The 26,499-nt window shown below is 39.9% G+C and overlaps 1 protein-coding gene across 22 annotated transcripts in view; it reads left to right on the top strand.

The window, feature by feature from the left end:
- ADGRL2 (adhesion G protein-coupled receptor L2) overlaps nucleotides 1-26,499 on the top strand; it is a 252,039-nt gene that overhangs the window by 132,759 nt on the left and 92,781 nt on the right. For all 22 annotated transcript variants that reach the window (XM_060773818.2, XM_060773800.2, XM_060773802.2 and 19 more), the window contains exon 3: nucleotides 15,249-15,462. In XM_060773818.2, the coding sequence (XP_060629801.2) occupies nucleotides 15,249-15,462 (214 nt within the window). The remainder of the gene's footprint in view (nucleotides 1-15,248; nucleotides 15,463-26,499) is intronic.

Raw genomic sequence — 26,499 nt, 5'->3', positions numbered from 1 at the left:
TCAAACAAATAGCCAACACCTGTAGGGAAAAGGTCTGCAAGGCTAAAGCAAAAAACGAGCTCAGACATGCCAGGGACATTAAAAACAATAAAAAGGGCTTCTATTCTTATGTCAGTAGAAAAAGGAAAAACAAAGAGGCGATAGGACCTCTTCGAGGAGAAGATGGGGCAATTCTGACAGGGGATAGGTAAAAGGCAGAACTACTTAATGCCTTCTTTGCCTCGGTCTTCTCACAAAAAGAGAGTCTTCAACCTCAGCAAGATGGAGTGGATGAGGGATTGGAGGACATCCAACCCCAAATTGGGAAAGAAGTCATCCAGGAATACCTGGCCGCTCTTAATGAGTTCAAGTCCCCAGGGCCAGATCAACTACACCCCAGAGCATTGAAGGAACTAGCGGAAGTCATTTCGGAACCATTGGCAACCATCTTTGAGAGTTCTTGGAGAACGGGAGAAGTTCCAGCAGATTGGAGGAGGGCCAATGTGGTCCCAGTCTTCAAGAAGGGAAAAAAGGATGACCCAAACAACTACCGTCCGGTCAGCCTAACGTCGATACAGGGCAAGATTCTGGAAAAGATTGTTAAGGAAGCGGTCTGCAAACACTTAGAAACAAATGCAGTCATCGCTAATAGTCAACATGGATTTATCAAAAACAAGTCATGCCAGACTAATCTGATCTCTTTCTTCGATAGAGCTACAAGCTGGGTAGATGCGGGGAATGCCGTGGATATAGCGTGCCTGGATTTCAGTAAGGCCTTCGACAAGGTCCCCCATGACCTTCTGGCAAGGAAACTAGTCCAGTGTGGGCTAGGCAAAACTACGGTGAGGTGGATCTGTAATTGGTTAAGTGGACGAACACAGAGAGTGCTCACTAATGCTTCCTCTTCATCTTGGAAAGAAGTGACAAGTGGAGTGCCGCAGGGTTCCGTCCTGGGCCCGGTCCTGTTCAACATCTTTATTAATGACTTAGATGAAGGGCTAGAAGGCATGATCATCAAGTTTGCAGACGACACCAAATTGGGAGGGATAGCCAATACTCCAGAGGACAGGAGCAGGATTCAAAACGATCTTGACAGATTAGAGAGATGGTCCAAAACTAACAAAATGAAGTTCAACAGTGACAAATGCAAGATACTCCACTTTGGCAGAAAAAATGAAATGCAAAGATACAGAATGGGTGACGCCTGGCTTGAGAGCAGTATGTGTGAAAAAGATCTTGGAGTCCTTGTGGACAGCAAGTTAAACATGAGCCAACAATGTGATGTGGCGGCAAAAAAAGCCAATGGGATTTTGGCCTGCATCAATAGGAGCATAGTGTCTAGATCTAAGGAAGTAATGCTACCCCTCTATTCTGCTTTGGTTAGACCCCATCTGGAATATTGTGTCCAATTCTGGGCACCACAATTCAAGAGAGATATTGACAAGCTGGAATGTGTCCAGAGGAGGGCGACTAAAATGATCAAGGGTCTGGAGAACACGCCCTATGAGGAGCGGCTTGGGGAGCTGGGCATGTTTAGCCTGAAGAAGAGAAGGCTGAGAGGAGATATGATAGCAATGTATAAATATGTGAGAGGAAGCCACAGGGAGGAGGGAGCAAGCTTGTTTTCTGCTTCCTTGGAGACTAGGATGCGGAACAATGGCTTCAAACTACAAGAGAGGAGATTCTATCTGAACATTAGGAAGAACTTCCTGACTGTGAGAGCCATTCAGCAGTGGAACTCTCTGCCCCGGAGTGTGGTGGAGGCTCCTTCTTTGGAAGCTTTTAAGCAGAGGCTGGATGGCCATTTGTCAGGGGTGATTTGAATGCAATATTCCTGCTTCTTGGCAGGGGGTTGGACTGGATGGCCCATGAGGTCTCTTCCAACTCTTTGATTCTATGATTCTATCTTGCTATGAAATATTGCCTTCCCCTTTGCCTTTCCCTTTGCCCTAGAAAATTGCGACCAGAGATTGCTCACTGCCTGAGGGAGAGCCAAGCTCCCCCGAAACCAACCAAATCATCAAGCCTTTTTGCATGGACAATAGCAAGCTGAAACTTCCTCTTGTTTGCTTTCTGAGTTTTGTCTGGCAGGCAAGGAAGCTTCTCTGGACACTTTGATTGAATCACAAAAGGACAAGGACGACCCCCGGGGTCCCCTGTTCAGGCTCTGTTTGTCTCTTTTGCCAAGGCCCATCAAGGACACTCCTTATCATATCCGAAACAGGAAAAACTTTCTTAAAATAATTAAGCTTTGCTGGCCAGCGATAATCCCATCATTTCCCCCATTGTCAGCAATCGTCCTGCCTCCTCTCTCCTGATTCGTCCATCTTCAGAAGCCATAGGAGCGTGCCCATTGGCTACTCAGAGGCAGAGAAGCTTGCTGATTGGCCCAAAGTGAGGCGGGCCACCAAGCCTCCTCCTAGCAGCCAATCAGCGTGAAGCCTGGCAGGGAGGAGAGGGCGGGAAATTTGAATTGTTTCTCCGTATTTTGCCTATAAAAATGCCTGTAAATCTTGTATTGGTATGCTTGTGGTGGAACTATTCCTACAATGCATCTGATCTCAGCTGAATCGCTAATAAAAATACCTCGGTCGCCATCTTCTTCCGTTTTGGTGGGGATTTATTATTTTTAATATTTTCGGCTGCTGGAATTGGCTTTGCTGCCCTCACCAAGTTTCAGGGACCCTCTTTGGTGCGGTCTTCGGGATCTCCTCGGCTGGGGAGATTCCCCTAAAAGCGGCTCGATAACAGCTACAAGATCCAGATTGACCCAAAGAAAGTTGTTGACTGTGACTGCACCCTGAGTTAAAATAACACAGGGGAAAATCCAAATCCTGCACTAGAATTCAGGTTTTCCCCTAGGTTATGGCAATGCAGATAGCCACAGACAGCTACTATGTAGAACCAGCTGTGGATGTCATGACAGGTGATCTAGGAAGGCAGGAGGGCTATCCCCTCTTTCCCCCTCTCTCCCTTTCACTGCAAGCTGCAGTAGTGACAAGGCCACATGCCTTATGGTTGGCAGTTCCTCTTCCTGGTTCTGTGCCATGTGACTGGCAAAGGAGCCTGGGAGGAGCAAGGTGGCACTCGCTTGCCCCAAGCTCCTTTGCCAGTCGCATGGAATGTAACCCCATCACCACTATAGCTGGTAGGGATGGAGAGGAGGTGACATTTGGGCCGAGGCAACTAAAAGTGTTCCTGTCAGACTACAGTACAGGCCAGAACAATTTTTTTGGAAAACCAGTTCCAGTCTGCATTATTTGTCAGTGTCGAATTGCCCAAGCAGAAAGATTTAACAGCCTCCCATTTGCTATTGATGCCCATCTTCTTGGTTCTCTTCCCATACTGCAATCTTATATGTTTAAGATTAGAACTGAAAATCTAAAGACTCAATTTTCATATAATACCTTATTTACAACACATCAAATTTGATCTTCTTTTGTCTGCTCTTTGTTTGGTTTTGTTTATTTGTTTTGTGAGTGGTAATGTAATCATCCCTTTTCATGAAACATCACATTTGTTTAACAAGAAGCTCTGAAATGTTGCCTAACATGCATCATTGAAACTTGAGTCATTCCATAATTCCCAAAAGTTGTTGCAAATATAACTGTAAACATGCTACTTTTGCAGGGGGGGGGGGGGTGGTTGTTGCAAAACCTTTTTTAGTGAAACAAAAATAACATAGGATGGGAAAATAATGTCATTCTTTAGAAATATATATTTGTGCTGATATGGATTTTTGTGTGCATTTGTGCTACTTTCAGTAACTTACATACTGTTTCTTGGAATAAAGCTATATTTCTGGGAAAAATAGTACTTGATTCATGTATTGCCAACACATTTCTCACTATTAACAGTAAGCAATATTAAAATAAAACAACATAGCTACTTTTATTTACCTCTGCTTTGGGAAGAGTCTGAGGGCAAACATTTTCTTTCTTTCTACAGCTCTGTAGTGTTTGCAGTGAAATGGTTGAGTGTATATACTTTGATTACCAAATTTGTGATGTAATTAATGTAGATTCCTATTTGTTAAATCCTATTGATTTTCTTCAGAGCGGATGAAGAACTACCTAAAGCAAAGAATGGGGCTGATAAATGGAACAAAGCAATCTGTTTTGAGAAACCTCTGAGAACAATTTTAACTGATCATCAATCTTTTAAAAATTAATTTGTAAAAAGGCAGTTTATCTCAACCTCTTTCCTTCCTTGTGGATATAGTCTTATAGAATAGAAATGGTTGCAGAGAAAAATCTGGGTTGAACTCACATGATTATTTCACCATTCAACATTACTTCACTGTAGTTTTTTAGTTACTCGAAGTATGGGGTGGGTGGAGAGCTAATTTATGTAGTTGGATGATATATTGGACATACAAATGGTTGTTTTTAAAAGGCAAGCAAAATATCATACGTTTGACATGAAACTTGTATATATGTTGGGTGGATACCATTTTACCCCACAAAGTTTTCCTCTTTCAGTTTTCAAGAAGGCATCATACTAACAAATTACTGATTAAGAGGAAGCCTACTCTGCCATCTACAGTACAATACTGTGCATATCTACTCAAAAGTAAGACCCATAATGGGTTTCATTCATAGGCATGTATATAGGATTGTTCTGCCTATAATTCTTTGGCAATAGAAGTTACAACTCATGGTCTGGAATAATCAACAGACCAGGGGCCCTCTGAACAACTTGGTTTGTTTCACACTGAAATCTAATAGTCTTTGGTGAAGTCCTAAATGCAATTTTTATATAGTTTTGCTTCTTAGGTAGGACGGTGCCACACTGTGACACCCGCTCCCATATATTCATTGTTCAAAATATAAATGGCTGGCTTGAATTAAGCATTGTTAGCATATATTAACAGTGTAGGGTACTAAAGGGCTTTGAAATGCTACAGAAACAAGGGCCAGGCATCTAAAGCCCTAATTTCCATAATAGGACAATGCATCTGTTTACCAGATGTTTTCTCCTTTATGTGAGTATACTCAATCCTAAAACACTGCACCTGTTGGCAGAAGGTATTTATTCTAGTTATTTACCTAAAGTTTTGGAGGTCATTCTTTGACATTTTGTAGCCCCTTTCCACTTCCACATTTTCAAATGCATTTGTCCAAAGTGAACGAAATACATCAAAAGCACTACTATTTGACAGTAGTCACATTTACCTGGTTCAAAGAATCAATATGATTTTTCATTCACAGGGCCTACTAATACTTCTGATGTAGTTGTCATTGCCATTTGGTATAATTGTCATTTCTATCAGAGTTACAAGCTGCTTCTTGAAAACCTTATTTTTGATGTTGTAGGTAGAAATAAAACGCACACACATATGAAATCACAGTCTTCATTGGAAGATTTTTCATTATAGACATTTTGTATGATGATGATAATATATGATTTATAGAAAAATAATATCCTTCTTTCTCCTGGGTTTCAGTCTCAACCCCCTCCCACAACCTTGGGCTTTCCCTCCCCAGCTTACCCGAGGAGGCCTGCCAGCAGCACAAACCCCTCCGTAGAATCTTCCTGATACTTGAAAAAGACATGTCAGAAGGTGGGGGGAGGGAAATCCCCCTTCTCCCCACCCTCCTGGCACTTATTTTCAAGCATCAAGAGGACTGCAGGGGAGCCTGTGTTGCTGCAGGATCCTCCGGTAAGTTTTTTTTTTATTCCCACAGTGCCCACACCTGGAAAGAGTCAGAACTTTAGGTCCAGATCATTCAAGGCATTTAATTAATGCAGAGTAAGCTGATAAACCTCAATTTTCTGTGCATTAATTCACTTTTACTTGAGGTGCTGTTTGAACTCAATAGGTAAAAGTGAGATGGCTCCCACATTTTTGGCATGCCTGGAAGGGCCCCTTATTTATTTAATTATTTGAAACATTTATATTCCACTTTTTTCACCCTGAAGGGTACTCAAGGTGGAGTAGAATGAAGACAATAAGTTCTTTTCTCACCACCTATTCCAAACTTTGGAAAAAGGTTTGGCGAAATCTAGATGGCAATAGTGTGGAATCTATTGTACACTGAAATGAAGTTTTTACTTACTTACTTACTTACTTAGGCGATCCCTCGTATTCCGAGGAGGATTGTCTTCCAATATTCTTGTGGGTCCGTATGTGGCTGTGGAGCCCTATTTTTGCTTTGCATCTTCTTCCGCAGTGAGGGCATTGGTTTCCAGGTGGAAGGCGGTCTCGGTCGGGGTTGGCTTGACGCGCCTTCCTCTTGGCACGCTTCTCCCTTTCGCCCTCCATTCGTGCCTCTTCAAATTCTGCAGCACTGCTGGTCACAGCTGACCTCCAGCTGGAGCGCTCAAGGGCCAGGGCTTCCCAGTTCTCAGTGTCTATGCCGGAGTTTTTAAGGTTGGCTTTGAGCCCATCTTTAAATCTCTTTTCCTGCCCACCAACATTCCGTTTTCCGTTCTTCAGTTCAGAGTAGAGTGACTGCTTTGGGAGATGGTGGCCGGGCATCCGGACAACGTGGCCAGTCCAGCTGAGTTGATGGCGGAGGACCATCGCTTCAATGCTGGTGGTTTTTGCTTCTTCCAGCAGGCTGACGTTTGTCCTCCTGTCTTCCCAAGAGATTTGAAGGATTTTCCAGAGGCAGTGCTGATGGAATCATTCCAGTAGTTGCATGTGACGTCTGTTGACCACGTCTCACAGGCATATAGCAGGGTTGGGAGGACAATAGCTCTATAAACAAGCACCTTGGTATCCCTACGGATGTCCCGGTCCTCAAACACTCTCTGCTTCATTCAGAAAAATGCTGCGCTCGCAGAGCTCAGACGGTGTTGTATTTCGGTGTCGTTGACTTTGGTGGAAAGGTGGCTGCCAAGGTAGTGGAAATGATCAATATTTTCTAATGTTACACCATTAAGCTGTATCTCTGGCATTGGAAAGGGGTTGGCTGGTGTCTGCTGGAACAGCACCTTGTTTTTTTCGATGTGCAATGACAGGCCGAGTTTCTCGTATGCTTCTGCAAAGGTGTTTAGAGTGGCTTGTAGATCTTCTTCAGAATGCTGACAGATGACATTGTCATCAGCATACTGGAGTTCTATAACAGATGTTATTGTAACCTTGGTTTTGGCTTTCAGTCTGCTGAGGTTGAATAGCTTGCCATCTGTCCAATAGATGATTTCCACTCCAGTGGGAAGCTTCCCATCAACAAGGTGAAGTATCATAGCGATGAAGATGGAGAATAAAGTTGGGGCAATTACACATCCCTGTTTGACACCGGATTCCACTTTAAATGGGTCTCATTGGGAGCCATTGCTGTCCAAAACTGTTGCCATAATGTCATCATGGAGGAGCTGCAGGATGTTCACAAATCTATTAGGGCACCCGATTTTTTGGAGGATGGTCCAGAGAACGCTGCGATTCACTGTGTCGAATGCCTTTGCAAGGTCGATGAATGCCATGTACAGAGGTTGATTTTGTTCTCTGCATTTTTCTTGGAGCTGTCATGCAGTGAAGATCATGTCCACTGTTCCTCTGGAGAGGCAGAAGCCATTCTGGGATTCTGGGAGGGTGTCTTCTGCGAGGGGTAGAAGGCGGTTTGCAAGGATTCTTGTGAGGATTTTCCCAGCTGAGGTTAGAAGGGAGATACCTCGATAGTTTCCGCAGTCTGTTCTTTCCCCTTTTTTGAAGAGGGTGATGATGGTGGCATCCTTGAAATCTGCTGGGATTTTCTCGGCCACCCACACTTTTTCTATGAGCTGGTGGAGTTGTTGTGTCAGCGCAGGTCCTCCCTCTTTAAAGATTTCAGCAGAGATCCCATCTGGTCCGCTGGCTTTGTTATTTTTTTGTTGGTTGATGGCATTGCTGACTTCTTCCAAACAGTGCTGCAAGCTCATCCCTGAAGTTCTGCACAGCTTTAGAACATTAGGAGATTCCCACGGCTCAATAATTATTAGTGTGCATATTGTGCATAAGTACAATACGTAGTTTCCCTAACAAGATGTCATGCAATAGGCCATAAGCATGCATGTAAATATAAAAAATTAATAAAGTATCTCATTTATCTTACAAGCCAATCACTAAGACTCTGGTATTCGCTGAATATTCAGCTATGTTGTTAATTAAATCATAAGGCTTTTGTGAAAACAGAGAACTGTTGTAGTCATAATGTAGTGACTAAATTGGATGTGTTATGAATTAGGAAATGCATTGTTTGAATCTTGTCCATGGATTTACTTGGTGACCACTGCCTGCTCCCCCCAAACACACACAAACACTGTCTGCAAAATTGGAGATAAGAATAAATTTTTATTTCATAAGGTTGCTAACAAGATTGGAACTCCACAGTGGATGTCAAGTGCTCAGGAAATTTGAAAGCATCACACACACCTTAAATATATTTGCAACTAATTTGGTATAACAAGGTTGGCCATGCTATAAGTTTAGCAAAATCTCAAATAGACTGTGATATTTTATTGCATTATGCTATTTTCAAAGCTTGCTTATTTATCAAGCAGTGAGGACAAAAGTCAAGTTAGCTTTTCTCCTTACGCACTTTGTTGTTGTTCATTTGTTCAGTCGTTTCCAACTCTTTGTGTCCTCATGGACCAGCCCATGCCAGAGCTCCCTGTCAGCCATCACCACCCCCAGCTCCTTCAAGGTTAATCCAGTCACTTCAAGGATGCCTTATGCACTTACTGTACAGCAAAACTATTGAAGATGATGAGGAGGAGGAGTTGGGGTAACTAATAGTTGTGAAGTTAAGGCAATACCTGCTCTGTTCTCAAAATTGGTTATACCTTCATTGTAAATTTTTTTAGATGATATATATTAGCTGTCCTTTAGCTCCTTTTGATCTTGATATTTATTTATTGTTCAAGAATTGAAACTGAATTGGCCATAATTGATCATTCCATATAATGTAATGTCATATACTGCAAATAATTACAATATTTGGCCTTGTTTCCTTTACCACCTACCACTTTTAAAATTTCTGTTATATTTTTAAAGAAAAATAATTTAGTATAATACTTTATTGCATTTACATTGTATGCAATGAAGTTGGGAGTATGTTTTGCCTTGCAACAGTGCATCATATGTGACTGCATATTCTCTGTCCAGGCATTTCCTAAATGCCGGCACTCTATTTTTGCAAACGTTTTAGTTACAGGTCATCTTATCAGCATTCTTTAGGCTCTTGTTATAGCTTTTGAAAGGATCCAGTCTGGTGCAATAAATTGTGTTGAGATTTCATTGTGAACTACAGTGTGAGCAGCTCAACTCAAATCCCTGCTGATTCATAAAGTTTTTTCTGGGTATGTCACAAGCTGTGTTCAAGCATTTACCTAAATGTGTGAGCGCTCAAATGATGTATTGGGGTTGAGGTCATGCTAGGCCCACCAACAGCATTCCCACACATAAAGTCTTGTCTTCAGAATTTTGTGTGCAGCATTAACCAAAGACAGCCAATTATTTCACATTTTGACACTGTATAGAGAGAAATATGCTGGAGACAATTAAAGCTGTGTTTTGGTTTTGTTGATTTCAAGTAAACCTTGTTTATCAATAATTCCATGTGGTTTTCAGTGGATACAAAGTCATTTGTCCAGTGCACAGAATAATAATGATAATAATAATAACAACAACAACACTTTATTTATACCCCGCTACCATCTCCCCAAGGGACTTGGTGCGGCTTACATGAGGCCGAGCCCGAACACAACAATACAAGCAATAATCACAACAATACAAGCAATTAAAGTAAAACATAACATATAACATTATCAATTAGACAACATACAATTAAAACTATGGGAAGGCCAAATGTAAAATTAAAATTGGAAATAGTGCTGAAGCATGGACGAAAAGGTGATAGTGGTGTTCGTGGAAAGACATATGAGCACACCTAAAAATGTAAAGTGCTTTAGAGTGACAAAGTGCTATGGGATCGTTAATCTGAGAAGGCACACTGGAACAACCACGTCTTCAAGCTCCTGAAAACTTAATATCATAGGTGTTATTTTCTTTAAATTGCTATAGGTATTTCTGAAGCTTTAATATGCAACACTATTTTATTTGGAGACTATTTCTGGTAGTAGTTACTGTGCAGAGAACACAAGAAACTGCCTTAAATCATATTATTGTTCCATTTGAGTTGAGATTTTCTCAACTGACGTAGGTTTCCCCAGAGGGAATCTTTTCCATCCGTACCTGGGGAAACTAGAGACTAATTCCATGGATTTTATTTGTATAGAAGGCATGTGCTTTACTATGCTATGCCACTATTTACCTCCTTACATGCTATTTATTCAGTTATATACTGCACACTTTCAATTCTGTTGATCATATCTATAAATAATATCTCAATAAGGAGCTTTTCTTTTTGTTAAATGACATACTTAGTAAAATAAATCTTACTAATGCAGGGGAAAGAATTGACATTTTTGGAATGATGTGCAGGTCTCCCTTCCCAAACCCCAATGAAGTAATATAAAGAGAAATTGCTCATGCATGTCTCATAAACCTTTTATCATTAACCTAGGCTAAACTTCTCCCTTTACCCTATTTTCACTTACTTCAGACCTATTTTTATAACTGTGTCAGGCTATTGCATTTGTGGTTTTCAGTTGGCACATTCTAACCTCTTGTAACTCAGTGACATGCTGAGTCAGTTGAATCCGTGGGAAAATGGTACTCATGGTGTTGACTCCAGCAGCCTAGGGAGACTGAATGAAACTGGCATCTGTCATGAACTAAATATATCTGCATGAGATGTGTTTGAGATATATTTTTAATAGTATATGAAATTGTCTTTAGGCTATGCATATAAGGGTATGTGAACAAATTGATTTCATGTTTAGACTTGGGACCCATCTCCAAGATTTATCCCTATATATGCCAATCCAGACATTCCAAGATATGAAAAAAAAATCCAAATCAATACTGGTCCTAAGCATTTTTGATAAGGGATACTCAATCTGTATTAATAATTGGTTCTATTTTGGAAACAACCTTGAATACCAGTTTGAGAAAAGGCCTATTAATCATCCATCTATGAATGATTAATAGGCTTTCCATTAAACTGTATTCAGAGGAGCACACAAACTACCCATCCCTCATCTCGAATTGTCCCAGAAAGAAAATAATACAGTGTGTGCTAGAGCTGAACCGTTACCAAATCCCATTACCAGTCCCTGCTAGCTTTCACTGGTTCAAAGTAAACCAGGATTTTTACCTCATAGTAATACTCTTATTCTAAATTTTATACATCTCAGTGACCACTCACTCACCTTCATAACAGTCACATATTGCTGACTCTTTTCACAAAAAAGAAAAAGAAATTCACCTTCAAACATAAAACATCTATAGAGATTATAGGCATTGTTTATTACTCTGATTTGTTTTCTCTTTCATTCTCATAATAATGTGTAGTAATTGATGAACATATGCTTAAAACCCCTACCAGTTTTTTTTTCTTTTTAAAGTACAATTAAAGGAATCCAAAGGAAAAGTTAAATATCCTTAAGAAGAAGCAAGTCTTTTGTAAGAGCTCATGAGAGCAAGTTCCTTATTTGTATTTTTCAAGCATATCTGCAGTCTTTAAAACAAAACTAGTAATTTAAGACACATTGCTAGCCTCTCTCACAGTCCTGGGTTCTCTTCCATTCACTGTAAAAGATGAAAGGAATTCCCTCATAGTTCTGTTAAAAAAAACAGTTAAAAGTCCAAATATAATTCATCAAGTAACAAACAAACAATAACTACTTTCGAAGAACAAAGTTCGTATTATTAAATGTAATCAAAATTTTAAGAGAGAAAACTGTTATTTACAAATGAAAAAAGGATGGTGAAAATCAGAGAAAGATGAGTGCATCTATGTACATAGACTCCAAGATGAAAGGAACAAGAAGAATGGAGCAAAAGAAACTAGAGGAGGATTAAGGCACACACTGGTTTTAGGTTACAGGGTTTATTAAGGCTTTTACATTTTATTGTTTTTTCACAGGTAGATGCCCTGTTTTTTTTGTTACTTTGAAGGAAAGCTGTTTCAAGGACTTGCTATAGAAACACTGCAGAGTGTTTTGGCTTTAGTGGGGTGGGGTGAGGAAGGCCAGTTAAAATAAATAAGGACTTGATTTAGAAGCAGTTGGTTTTAAAATGTTATCAATCCAAAGGTTGACCCAGTCCCAGGGATGAAGAAAACCCATAATAAACATCTGTTAAAAATAATTAAATTAGTTAAACACAAAGTTGGGCTAGTTAAGCATGGCTCAGAATTGTAAGAATGGTTGTAAACCTGCCGACTAAAAAAATGACCCAGCCACTCAGCCGCCATCCCAAACTTAATGTGAAAATTCCAATCAATGTCTTTGAAGAGTATGACAAGTGTGTGATTGAAAAAGTTCCTGTTTTCTCTTAGCCATTTCCTGTATGCTCTAAAGTTCATAATTTGGGGGGGGGGGATGAACTCACAATAATGTGTTTATTGTATAATAATGTGTTCTGAAAAATAGTTTCATTTTTACATGATGTGTGTGAACCAGCTGCTTAGTTTCCACACAATATTTTAAATCATGTTGAAGAAGTCCAGTGTGCCTTGTTGAGAAATTCAAGGAATAAAAGAAGGCCAGACACAAGAAACAAGATAAGCAAAATTAATAGGGGAGAGCAAATTGGTGTGGAAGTGGCTGGAACACTCAGTCTCATCCAGCCCTCTCCTCCCAGGCAAAAAACCCAAAACAACACAAAACAAAAACTACACAAAAACAAAACATCTCTTGAGTGCTTCTACACTGATACCATAATCCAGTTTGGAATCAGTTTGGGAGGGACTACTTTCACTGTCAGAGTAATTATTATGCCATGCCTCTTTTCTTTTTCCATTTCTTGGAGAGATGCGCATCAGTGCACCAGAAGTCTATGGGGCGAACTTGGTTCACTGTTTGGAATCCCCCCCTCTGGGGTCTATAATGCACTTCAGCAGAGGCTGGAGCCTACAATGCGCACCATATTCTGGGAAGCCTATTTCACATAATATCTGGGATACACTGACATACACTGAACCCATACTTTTTTAAGACTTAAAAAAATGTTGTAAACCCTTAGGTGCATGCTGTAGCATGCATTGCCAGTTTGCTTTTTTGGTCACTATGTCCTCGGACTGAGTTACAGTATATGGTCATGCATCCTAGACCCCTGCCCATCCTGGCTTCTAAAGGAGGCCAGAGGGGGATTGGCCGAGTGGGTGGAGGTGGTGGTTAATGCCTCCCTTCGGGAAGGCAAAATTCCAGCCAGCCTAAAACAAGCTGTAATAAAACCGCTGTTGAAAAAACCATCACTAGACCCCACTCAATTCGTCAACTATCGGCCTGTTTCCAATCTTCCCTTTTTGAGCAAAGTCCTGGAACGTGTGGTGGCCTCACAACTCCAGGTATTCTTGGTAGACACGGATTATCTGGATCCGGCACAGTCTGGTTTTAGGCCGGGACATGGTACCGAGACAGCCCTGGTCGCCTTAGTGGATGATCTCCGCAGGGAGCTCGACAGGGGGAGTGTGTCCCTGTTGGTCCTGCTGGATCTCTCAGCGGCCTTCGATACCGTCGACCACGGTATCCTTCTGGGACGCCTCGCGGGAATGGGCCTTGGAGGCACTGTCTTACAGTGGCTCAGGTCTTTCCTAGACTGTCGTACCCAGAAGGTGTTGATGGGGGACAGCTGCTCGTCCTCACAACCATTGTCTTGTGGGGTCCCGCAGGGTTCAATACTGTCCCCCATGTTGTTTAACATCTACATGAAGCCGTTGGGAGAGATCATCCGGAGTTTCGGGGTGCGGTGTTATCTGTACGCAGATGATGTCCAACTCTGTCACTCCTTTCCACCTATTTCTAAGGAGGCTGTTCAGGTCCTGAACCGGTGCTTGGCTGCTGTGTCGGACTGGATGAGGGTGAACAAATTGAAGTTGAATCCAGACAAGACAGAGGCACTCCTGGTCAGTCGAAAGGCCGAACGGGGCATAGGGTTACAGCCTGTGTTGGACGGGGTTACACTCCCCCTGAAGACGCAGGTTCGCAGCTTGGGTGTGACCCTGGATTCATCGCTGAGCCTGGAGCCTCAGGTCTCAGCGGTGGCCAGGGGAGCATTTGCACAGCTCCGGCTTGTGCGCCAGCTGCGCCCGTACCTCGGGAAGTCGGACTTGGCCACGGTAGTCCACGCTCTGGTCACATCCCGTATAGATTACTGCAACGCGCTTTACGTGGGGCTGCCCTTGAAGACTGCCCGGAAGCTTCAGATGGTCCAGCGCTCGGCAGCCAGGTTGCTAACAGGAGCAGCTCTCAGGGAGCATACCACTCCTCTGTTGAGCCAGCTCCACTGGCTGCCAATTCCCTACCGGGCACAATTCAAGGTGCTGGCGTTAGCCTACAAAGCCCTAAACGGTTCCGGCCCCACCTACCTCTCCGAACGCATCTCCTCCTATGAACCGACACGGACATTAAGATCGTCCGGGGAGGCCCTGCTCTCGGTTCCGCCTGCGTCACAGGCACGGTTGGCGGGAACGAGAGACAGGGCCTTCTCGGTGGTGGCCCCTCGGTTATGGAATGCCCTACCAAATGACATCAGACAGGCCCCTTCGCTGCTGGCGTTTCGGAAGAAGCTCAAAACCTGGCTCTTTGAGCAAGCGTTTGGCTAATCAGCGCAATTGAACACAGAATGACGGTAAACTGAACATAGGAACGGCATAAGGATATGAGACTGGATCTTGTTTGTGATCGAGGCATTATGTATGATTGTGGTATGTTTGTTATGATGTATGCTGTGTTTTAATTGTTATTGTTGTGGTTAATTAATTATTGTGTAAACCGCATTGAGTCGCCTAATTAGGTTGAGAAACGCGGTATAGAAATAAAGCAAATAAATAAATAAATAAATAAATAGAAGGGCTTTCAGAATTGCATCTAAGACAGCTAGTAAAGTAAACTGGAAGACTTACCGGAGGATGTAGATCCCCAACAATAATATGAACCATTTGCTCAGATTCCCCAGACGATGTTTTAAATAATGTGGGAGATGTCCAATATGTAGTCATTGACTGGAGAAATCCATGGTGTTTTATTTATTTATGACATTTATATGCTGCCCTTCTCACCCCAAAGGGGATTCAGTACTCTGGAGTAAAGTCTTGAAAGGTTTTAATGGAGCGGGGGGATTGAACATGTTTTGGATCTTAAATATTTCTCTTCCCCATGCTATCGTATGCAAAATAGTTGTTGTATTCCTCAATGGCTTTTTTTCTTAATTTCTTAAGGCTTCAGTCGAGCTGCATTACCATTTGGTTTGGTAAGGAGAGAACTGTCCTGTGAGGGCTACTCCATTGATCTTCGGTGTCCAGGAAGTGATGTCATTATGATAGAAAGTGCTAACTATGGACGGACAGATGACAAGATATGTGATGCTGACCCCTTCCAGATGGAGAACACAGAATGTTTCCTACCTGATGCCTACAAAATTATGACGCAAAGGTAACAGAAACGCTGGCTACTGTTCACTTCAAAGAACGAATCACATTAACATGAAATCGATTGAGTTTGCACATCTTAGGATTTTTTTTGAAAGAAAATATTTCAGGTGCCACCATTATTTTTATTTAGGAATAAAAAACTTGAAGGAATAGAACCCCACAACAAGGCTAATAGAGATCCTTTTAAACGTTTCTCTGAGAATAAAGCAAGAAAGCAGGAAGGTGACAGCAAGGAGAGAAACACTGTAATCTGTTTGAAATGTTGCTGTATCCTTGTCTTATAGGAGGTCAAACACCTACTCAACAGTTTTCTGAGAACTGTTACCGTTTAAGTGGTTTATAAATATTCATGCTAATTAAACATATTAAATATAATAAATAAATAAATAACTGACCCACCTACAGATTACATCAAACTGAAATTAAACCTGTTTATACATATGTAGCCCACTGGAAAATGAGCTGCTCTTATAATCAATCTTAACAGTACTTAACCTTTATAATATCCTCCAAACAAGGGCTATAATGGGATGGGATGGTATTGGGCAGATCAAAAAACATCTTTTTTTCCCCTCCCACTTTGAGTACAAATTAGAGCACCCCATTTATTAAAATAATCTCAATCCATTTGGAGAGGCCACATCAATGCAAATTTCAAGGCTCCGTTAGCACTGATTATAGCAGTGATAATGATGGGAGTTAATGAAATACAGAGTTTGAAATTTAATTATTCTGTTGCTTTTTGCCTGAAGTACATGTATAGTTTTTGTTTTAAAGCTGCATTCTTTTAAATCTCAGAACATTTATCAATCAATGAATGCAAAGTAGCAAATTATTCTGATTATTTCTAATAATTTCTGTAGTGCTGCTAAATGCATTTGGATTGTTTTTCAGCTACAAAACCAGAAACACTTTATCTAAGTCAGTATAATGCAAAGTAAAAGCACCCCACACACCTGTCCCAGTTTGTCTGGAATAGTTCAAATTAGTCTTATATCACCCCACTTTTTCCATCTGCTGTAAACTTGAGTGCAAAAATAGTTTTTACTTAACTCAGAAGGCCAAGGGAATCTTATGTTTTACACAACGCCCAGGCAATACTGCAATCTTCTTCTGTCTTGTCAGTTCTTTCTCATTAACATACTTTGCCATCTTGACCACATTGTGATGTTGGTTGGTTATATTTGTCATATTTTTCATCAATGATATGTAAGAGGGTATATTACAATATTCCTAAGGAGAACTTTTTAAATTTTGACAGACGTTGCTAATATTGGAGGTTTTTGTTCCATTTTTAGGAAACCACAGTTTAGGCTGGGAGAGGCAAGGTTTAGGGGTCTAGGGGCCAATTTACTAACTCTGGAATTTGAAAAAGCATTTTCAATCCTTGACAATTAACTAAAAGCATATAGAAATACACACCTGGTGTAAGAAAACTCTTTTAAAGTGTTGTGAAAGAAGAGCGAGATTGTGCCTAGCTTTGAAGAAAAATCACTACTCCTAGAAGCTTACAGGAAGGGCATTTCTCCCTTTTCAACCAAAAAATGATCTCTTTTGATAAGAGCCATAAAACTGGGGAGACCAGAGGTACTTGTGGGACACATGGAAGCATGATTTGTACCCCCAAGTTAGCAGTATGTTGAGATCTAGGCAAAGAAGCAAAACTCAAACTATTGATTAGAAAAATTGTTCTTTTCAATATGTCAGGCATTTCTTTTTACAATTTAAAGGTAGCACTAAACTGTTCCTAACTGAAAGTTGAAGTGAAGGACATAGAAGAGAGAATCAAACAAACCTGCATCCTTTTTATGTAATCCCCAGACATGGAATGAATATGACCCTGTAACTATTTTTCATAAAGTTCTGAACTTTAACAACACATGTGTTTGTTGATAAGTGTGCCTCTTCAACAGTAATCTACTTGTCCCAGTTCACTATTTTCAGGCTGCTAGGTAGATTTGATTTATTCTTCTTTCACACTTATGTGAATCTAAAGCTTAGCAATCAATTTTCTTCAATTCTGGCTTAAACACCTTTAAATAGGAGAAGTTAAGCATCATCATAAATTTGTTTAGGTGAACGGTGTTTACTTTTCCTTCTCTTAAAGAATCAGCCCTGCATTATCTAAATCACAGTTTCCAACCACAGAATTCCTATTGTGCCTTGTATGTCACTCTAGACCAGCAGTTTTTAAAGTGTGCTCCGTAAAGCCCTCAGGGCTCCAGGAAACATACCGAGGGGCTCCACACTTCCCTCCTCCCTCTCCCCCTCTAAGTATGCACAGTGGGACTTTCCCTCCTTTCTCTTTTCTCCTCTTAGCTCCCTCACCCCAACCAAGTGTGCACAGTGGTAGCTTTCCCACCCCAAGGGAGGGAGCAAGCAATAGAGGGAATGAATGCAGGCCTGGAAAAGGAAGGCATTGCACGAAGGGAGGGAGGGAGGCCCCACTGAGGCAGAAGGCAAGGCCTCTCTAGGGCTCTGTGGCCGAACCTCCTTCCTGTTCCTGTCAACAGCTGTAGCAGCATTGCTCTCCCGGGGTACAGACCCTTTCTCCTGTGTCCACTCACCACCGAGACCCTTTCCCCATGCAATTGCAGGCATTTTCCCCCACGTTGTCCTTGCTTCCACAGCCCTGTTTCCCTCCTGTTCAAGGGAGCTTTGATTGTGCTTTCACTGCATGGCAGAAGGGAGTTGGACTGGATGGCCCCTGGGGTCTTCCACTGAAATACTGTGTTGATTACAATTGTTATTTTAAATACTGTATTGTTCTTTTTGGGTTTTTTTTTCCTTTTTGGCACAACAAATGAGATATGTGCAATGTGCAAAGGAATTTGTTCATGCTTCCCCCCCCCCCCCCCCGGCAAAAAAAAAGTTTACACAAACACTTTCTGACCATCTGCCAATAGCCTGGCCCGTCTATCAAATTTTAAAACACAATGTGTCAAAAGGTTTGCCCATGCTTGATATATGCACATTATATATAATATAATATACGAGGGGTATTTTTAAGTAAGGTCCGTTTGAACATAAGTACACAACGAAAGTTTATTTCAAAAAAGTAAATTTATTTTCAGAAAGTACATACTTCACTCTATTTTTCGACATAGTTGCCAAGTTTGTTCAAACACTTATCATACCTCTGAACCAATTTCAAAATACCCTCTTCATAAAAACTTGACGCCTGCTCCGATAACCAAGAGTTCACTGTAATCAAGGAAGGGCGACCAGAGCGGTCCTCATCATGGACGTTGTCACGGGCATCTTTGAATTGTTGTACCCACTTATGCACTTTGCTTTCACTCATAACAGTATCACCGTACACTTCACAAATCTGTCGATGAATTTCTGCAGCAGGCAGGTTCCTTGCTGACAAAAACCTGAGCGAACCTCACATGCGGAGGATGAGTTGATAGTCTTAAACATTTTAAAGCACAGAACAGAACCGTACAGGTTAGCTACAGAGCGGAAACTGATCACAGTTGTTCCCGAGGCATGCTGGTACACGACGCATGTGCTCGTTGCGGTATGCGCGCGAACTACTAGTGTCTACAACAAAACGGACCTTACCTCAAAAATACCCCTCGTAATATAGTATAATATAATATAATATAATAATATATAAACATTTTTGTGGCCCCAAGATAAACTTTTGCTTTAAAAAGGGCTCCATGGTTGAAAAAGTTTGAGAAGCCCTGCTCTAGATCATATCATATACAGCTAGGGGAAAAATCCCATTCATATTTAGGCATAAAAATAATAATTACTTGAAAAATATGTATGTAATAGATAGATATGTATGTAATAGAAAAAAGTCAGTTTCAAAATGAACGGTGAACTTTCACAAAATAAGCTGCCATTGTAGTCTGCACAATTTTAATAATTATTGCTGTTAACATTAATTGCAAAGTAGAAGTCAGTTCTCTCAAAATGCACAGAGAATTATATTTACATTTCTGTTACAAGAAGACATTTAAAGAAAAGAAAAATTTAATTAAGAACAGTATCAAAGTACATTCTTTGAGGCAGGGCACTGATTCACATTTTATTAGGTATGCTATTCTAGTAAATGTCTGCATGCCACATTGTATTCTCAAATTGCTTTGCTCTCCTCTCCCCTTTTTGTGTCACTCATTGATCCTTCACAGGCGGTAGCTTGGCTAAAGTCAGAGCTCAGTACATGATCTGTTTATTTGTTTTGCTCTCCTGACCTTTCTATTTGTACATTAGTGGACAGACTGTTTAAAATTCTTAGATTCTTAATTTGAGATCGCCATTCTTGTTGTTGTCTGGAAAGTATGCTTTTTTCTTTTTTTAAAGAAAAGCTCATTTATTTGAATAAAGGAAGAGGCAGGGAGCAAAGAGGTTCTCCAGCAGTCAGGTATCTTCTGACAAATGATGTTTTTAATTCCTTTTGTCAACATGAGTGATGCATAGCTACAAAAAACAAAAATAAATTACCTTTCTGATCAGACCCCATCCTGTGAGCATTACATGTATTCCCTTGCTTGTCAGGCTTCAAAAAAAGGGAGGGGGGAGTGTGGGAAAATCAGATGAATTTCCTTTCAAGTGAAAACAAGGCTGTCCCTCTTCTTTCTGGCGCTAATGAATAAAGGAAAGGCTTTCACTAGAGCCTACAGACTGGGACAGTTGGATAGGGAAATCACCCATCTCATCAGATTAATCTCATCATTCTGAATTGCCATAGCCCCTTAAACCTCCAACCTGCATGGTTTGAAAACCTAAGCCAGTTTGAGAAAAGGGTTTGCCTGGTGCATTATCACATTACAGTGCACCCTACTGAGAACCGTTTTGGTAGGATCGTAGTATATATGCCTTCTGACAAAGCTCAAAAATGGTTTATGAAAGTATACTGTAGAGTATTTTTAGAACTTTATTTCTTAATATTGTTTTACAATTATTTCCAGCTTTGTTATTCAGAGAGGGTTTAGACATGGACGTGTTTCTGCTTTAGTGGTTTTCACATCAGTACAGTCTGTACCTTCTAATCTTGAGTCAGCTACTATTTTCTTAAAGGTGTTCGGTGTGAAAGGTGTCTTAAACTCATCTACAACCTGCATTTTTCTCTTTCTCTTTCACTTGGCACTTCGGATACTCGCTGCTCTTTCTCTGCCCCAGAAGCAATTGTATTGATTGTCACATATCAGATACCAGTTTGGACGAGTGCATTCCCTGAATGAATGTGCATCAAAGCTGTCATTGTACATGCTGATCTCAAATATCAGGTCTTTATTTTCCTTTGGCATGTCATTGGCTTTCAATACCCGAAATCTTAAAGATACTTGACAAACCTCTACTGTACATGATTATCAGAGCCAGACACATACTCTCTTAGGCATTCCTTTATTTGGAGCTGGCTTCAGCTCACATCAAAGCGGACTTACAGACATAGGCATTCTTTCTACACACTGGTCTCAAAGGGCAAATTTGTAATCAGATGGCTGTTTGCAGTTTTTTTTCCTATTTAGGATATATATATATATATATATATATATATATATATATATGCATTGTGAATTGATTTTCTTCATAAAAGAAAGATGCAGAAGAGCATTTGGTTACATCCTTGAAAAATATTTAACAGTATGTGGAATTTAGATGGCATTTTAGTTTTTGCACATGCATAATGTTTTCTTTTTATTGTTAATTATGCTCCTGGTCCAACAATAGTGCTTCATTTGAATATATTATTATTCTTAAAAACAACTCGGCAGGTTTTGTTAAATGAAGCATACTGCAATCTATAATGTTTAGCAGTTGTATTTGGTCATTTAAAAAAAATGCAGTTTTATCCCATGGGTGAACTATTTTAAACTACTAGCCTATAAACTCAATGAAACTTACACTTGTCAACAGTGTTATTTTCTAAAGGCACAGAAGAAGCGAATTATTTTGAACAATCTGTACAATATGTTTTTGCTAGTGACAGGAGATATTACGATAGAAGTTCAATCATTTTACTTCCAATTATTTCAAAATATAAATTATATCACGAAATGCGTGGGTATGTAAAAGAAGAAAAAAACCTGCACTGAATACAATGCCTTCAGTATAACCAACTATTCTTGGAATTTTTAATCTACATTTCCAATTTGTTCTGTTGCAGTTGTGTTAAATTTCTAGATTAAATCTGTTACACAATTGGTTGTCGTTGTTTTTTAAAGATCACAATAGCTTTTTACTGCTACAGCCCAAATTAGAGCTAATCTAATGTTGGCAGTTTGAATCTGCCGGGGGGGGGGGGTGAGCTCCCATTGTTAGCCCCATCTTCTGCCAACCTAGCAGTTCAACAACATGCAAATGTGAGTAGATCAATAGGTACCGCTTCGGTGGGAATGTAACGGCACTCCATGCAGTCATGCAGGCCTCATGCCCTTGGAGGGATCTGTGGACAATGCCGGCCCTTTGGCTTAGAGGAACACCCCCCCCCCTCCCCAGAGTCAGACTCTACTAGGCTTAATGTAAAGAAAAAACCTCACTTAATGCTGGCAGAATGGAAAAGTAAACTAACTTGTAGACTGCTTGGACATCATGGCATAGTTAAACTCATAGCATCAGTGAGGGTGATTAATTCTTCTCTTTTAAATATTGTCATAAATGAAGTTAATAGAGGTTTTTTTTATATTTAGCATATTGTTAATACTGATAATTACTTTGACATGGATGATGCAAAGGTATATTGCTAACTGTAGGTTTTCTGCCCACCATTTTATTATGGTGATCTAGTAAATAGGGTTTTTGTCTATACCAGACTCATTTAATGGCCACATGTATTCTGGTGAAAAGCATTTCATCTTGATTGAAAGTAAGTGGTCACACATACATCTGAGGGTAGAATGGATCAATATTTTGTCTCAAGAAGAACAAGGAAGTGCTTTAGGTTATGTTATGTGCCAAACCTCAAGAGTTCTTGGTAGAATGCAGTGGAATGAGAAAAGTATAATTCTGTATCCAGTCACATGCATTCCATTGCAAATGTTTTGATTGAAGCTACTCTCTTAAATACAAATAACATTTAGAAGGGCAATTCCCTCTCCCCCCGTCCATTGACAATCCTACTTTTCTTTCTCAATGGCAGACCTTCTGAACCTGACTTCTTGATTTATATCCCATGTATATAACATATGTAATGAACATCCAGCAAGCTTACAATAATCTCATTATGTATAAAAGCAATAACACAATTGTATGGGACACTTTCCTTTTCCACCAGCGCCACAGCATAACTAATTATATTGCTGCTTTGGTCACTGTAACCTCTAAATCAGATGTAAAGTGAATTTAGAGTTCCTGTACATGAGACTGCAGACCCATTTATCTCAGCCCTTTCCTGAAGAGACCTTTATTAAGCTATGATGACTGCTGAATAGGAAATGTAACCAAGATTATTTTTATTCAAATATAATTTAAATATTCATCAAAGAGGATTTATGCTTGAAACTGACAGAGACTATTAACATCAAAAAATATAATTAACTGCACTGGGTATCATGCAGCAGAGTTAGCCAAATAGCCGAGAGGTCTAATTGCTCTAGAGTTTGCAAAGCAATAGTTTATACATTATACGGTTGCTGTGGAATTAATAGTAATGTGGTTTCCTATGTGAAGCAATTAAAGCTTTCTGCTAAGGTTGGTTGCTCTATAGGATGCATGTTGAATATCCTCTAGTAAACAGAACTAACATTTAAAAAAACAAAACAAAAGTGGGGAAATCGTTGTGGGAGTGTAGATGAAAATAAAAATAATTTTGTAAAGTTCTTTTTAGAGCATCAGCATTTGGCAATGAGCAATAGTATAAAAATCTAGGCAAATTAAATGCTACTGAAAACTGAATACAACTCTAGACTGTACTGTACAGTCTCTACTCTCTTGAAAAACTAAAGACTATCCCGGTTACTTTGGCTGTGGTTATAAATCTTATCTCAATCTTTTGGAATGAGTTAGTTTGTTACACAGTGTGTGAAAGTGACACATTTTAAAAAATGAACTTCATAAAATGTTTCACTTGTATAAGCCATTCAATCTTATCTTAGTCGTAAGTTCTAATAGCACTTTGCATTGCTGAAATATGAGAACTTCAGGGTACAGATAAGAGCAGTAGGAAGATGTTATGTTCTTGCTTCATTAATAAAATTGCAGCTAATAGCTTAACACATTGCTCATCATTATTCAGAAAGCCTAAATCATTCCAGTTTAATGCATTAGAGTTATAAATATAAAGCTTGTAATTTTAAACGTGGTGCTGTTGCACATTTTATAAAGCTGATCTTTATAGTCAAAAACTAGAAAAGGATCCTTACTTTTTCTAGACCCCAAAGCTGAGTGTGATTATATTTATATTTGTGTAACTCTGTTTGAAGAGAATACAAAGGGGAAATAATCCAGCCAGATTTGCAATTGCTTATAAAGACTTGGCCAAGTTATCCATTATTCAGCATGCTTTCCCTGTTTATATCAGTGACATAAGAGTGTGTGCTAGTTTCTCAGAAGAATACTGTCTTTGCCGCTTCAGAGCACACTGTCTTGTACTCCCAGGCCTCCACATGGTGTTAGCAGATATTTAAAGCATTTCTGCCTAACGTTTTATAGGTCATGATGAATTGAGCCTATAAACCAAGCTACTGCTATGAAGTTAATGTAGTCCATGGGTGTATCTTAGACTGAATACTTTACTCCGTGTAATACACTTGAGGATATATATATATATATATATATATATATATATATATATATATAGTGAAAGCCATTAAAGTCAAACTTGCTTGAAAATGCTACTACCAAACTACTGAACAAAATTGTGCTCCACAGATTTTTTTAAAAAAGTCTCTTCTTTAAAATAATGTTTAAATCTGTTTTCTTAGACTCATTGTCTCATTTTCAAAGTTCGATTATTATAGGACAGTGTGTTTTTTCTTTCTTCATTTACACACAGAGCAGAGTCTCAAACCTGAAGAAAAAGTCAAGGTGCCAGAAATATTTACATGGTCCATTGGTTGATTGGATCTGTACATGTACAACCAGGTGGTATTTCAGGGCTTTTCTAAATGCATGAAAGTCAAGGATAGAACTGGCCAAAGGAGCACAATGCCTTATGTGGCTTGAAATGTAGCTCCACTACCTTTAATTGCACAGCACCCCTTTAATGAGGGACAGACCTCTGTCCTGAATGAAACTGTTCTTAAGATACCTCCTGGTTATTAAGGATGTGGGTCTTCATGATCTGTATTTCCTCCCTTAAAGTATGGCGTAGCTGTCTAATACCCTAAAGGCACCAAATACCATATGATCCTGGAAGCTAAGCAGGGTCAGCCCTGCTTAATACTCAAATGGGAGATGGTCAATGAATACCAGGTACTATAGACAGGATTTTAGAGAAAGGGACCAGCAAAACTACTTCTGGATATTTCTTGACTAAGAAAACCCCCGCTAGAAGTTGAAGGCACGTATACATCTCATACAGTTACAGTATCAATACATAGTTTATGAGGTTTAACAAATAGCTTTGTTCTGATACGATCTGGTCATCTCATAAAACTCCTTTTTGTCCATCCTTCTGACTGGATTGGAAATTTAAGATGGCCTGTAGTTCATCTACTCATTTGTATACACTGTAAGTATAACAACATCAGTTTCTGACATTCTTCGCTTTTTCATCTACTCTTCAGTGGTTTTAGAGTGTTGTTTTCTTCTGAGGTTTCTATGTAATTGTGGATAATGATGCTGAACATTTCTAAAACAAATAAGGCATTTTAGAAACATTGCACAACGATTACCTGATATAAATCCTATTGCTTTCCTCCAACGTATGACCTGTGTGACGTATATGTAGTAGACTTGTGCATGGATTCATTTATTTTTCCATTTACCTTTGGCTTCTTTGGTTTCTTCAGCTTGTTCGGGTGCCTGTAATAGCAAGTGCTCTGCCACCATGTTGTTGTTGTTTTTTAACCAAATCGCACCACATGGCTGCCTGTCAGGGCTCCATTTGCTCTGTTTGGGAGCACGCGGTACCTAGATAGTCTGCCACATGCTCACACGGGTTTTCCCTTTGTGAGCCCTGACTGTTGGGCCAATCAGAATAGAAAAAAGCCATGATGTGTCTTATGCAAGCTTTGTCTGTTTAATGGGATGAGCACTTCAGTTGCTCAGTTGCATCCTGGCGCTAGAGAGGGGTGCTTCAGTCCGATTGGCTTGGCCTCTCTCTAGCATTGAATCTTTTTTATTTTCTTGATTTTTCATTTTGCAGGACTGGGAGTTGGAAAATGTGGATGGGTAGATGGATTCTTAGCATTTGGGGACTTTTGGATGGGTGTGTTTTTCTTTTAGGGTAGCTCAGAGCTTTGAGTCAACCTATAGCCTCTACTAAATCCTTACTCATTATCTCTCCTCCCTTCTCTCTTTCAGAAAGTTGTACTTTTAAAAGATTATTGTTATTCTTAATTATAGGAATTCCAGCAAATGGCAGCGCCTCATTCTCAGAAAAAACTACCTACCTACCTACACTTGCCACCAATACATTATTAGTAATTTCTTTTCCTTGCAATCTTATCACAAACTCTCTCTCTCTTTATATTTCTTTCTATGCTCCTTAGCTTCTTAATTTCATTTAATAATTATAATTTGGCTGTTGCTACCTAATGATAAAAAGAATTGGGCTTCTGTGGATGCTTTGCCAAGGAGCCAACAGAACCCATCATCTCTCTCTAACTCCAACCTTCATCAGCACATAAAAGATTATTGTTATTATTATTTGTACTAGTATTCATAAGAATTGTAGCAGCAAAACACCACCAACAACCCTGGTCCCACCAGCCTTCCACCAACAACAATACTACCTGTTGCAATCTGTCTTCTTTCTTAAAAAATTTCCCCTCAGAGGATCATACAGGAGTGCTTTTCTAATAAGTTGACATGCTACTTGCTTGCTTGCAGATGGTGGATGCTGACCTCGTCCAGTATGTTGTGAGAACAAGAAATGCAAAAGCTTTGGAAGAAGTTGCTGTTGTTGTTTTTATTAGTA

Source organism: Anolis sagrei, chromosome 4, assembly GCF_037176765.1.
Source record: "Anolis sagrei isolate rAnoSag1 chromosome 4, rAnoSag1.mat, whole genome shotgun sequence".
In the NCBI taxonomy this organism is placed as follows: domain Eukaryota; kingdom Metazoa; phylum Chordata; class Lepidosauria; order Squamata; family Dactyloidae; genus Anolis; species Anolis sagrei.
The sequence above is the reverse complement of the archived record's forward strand: the minus strand, read 5'-3'. Positions and strand labels throughout refer to the sequence as shown.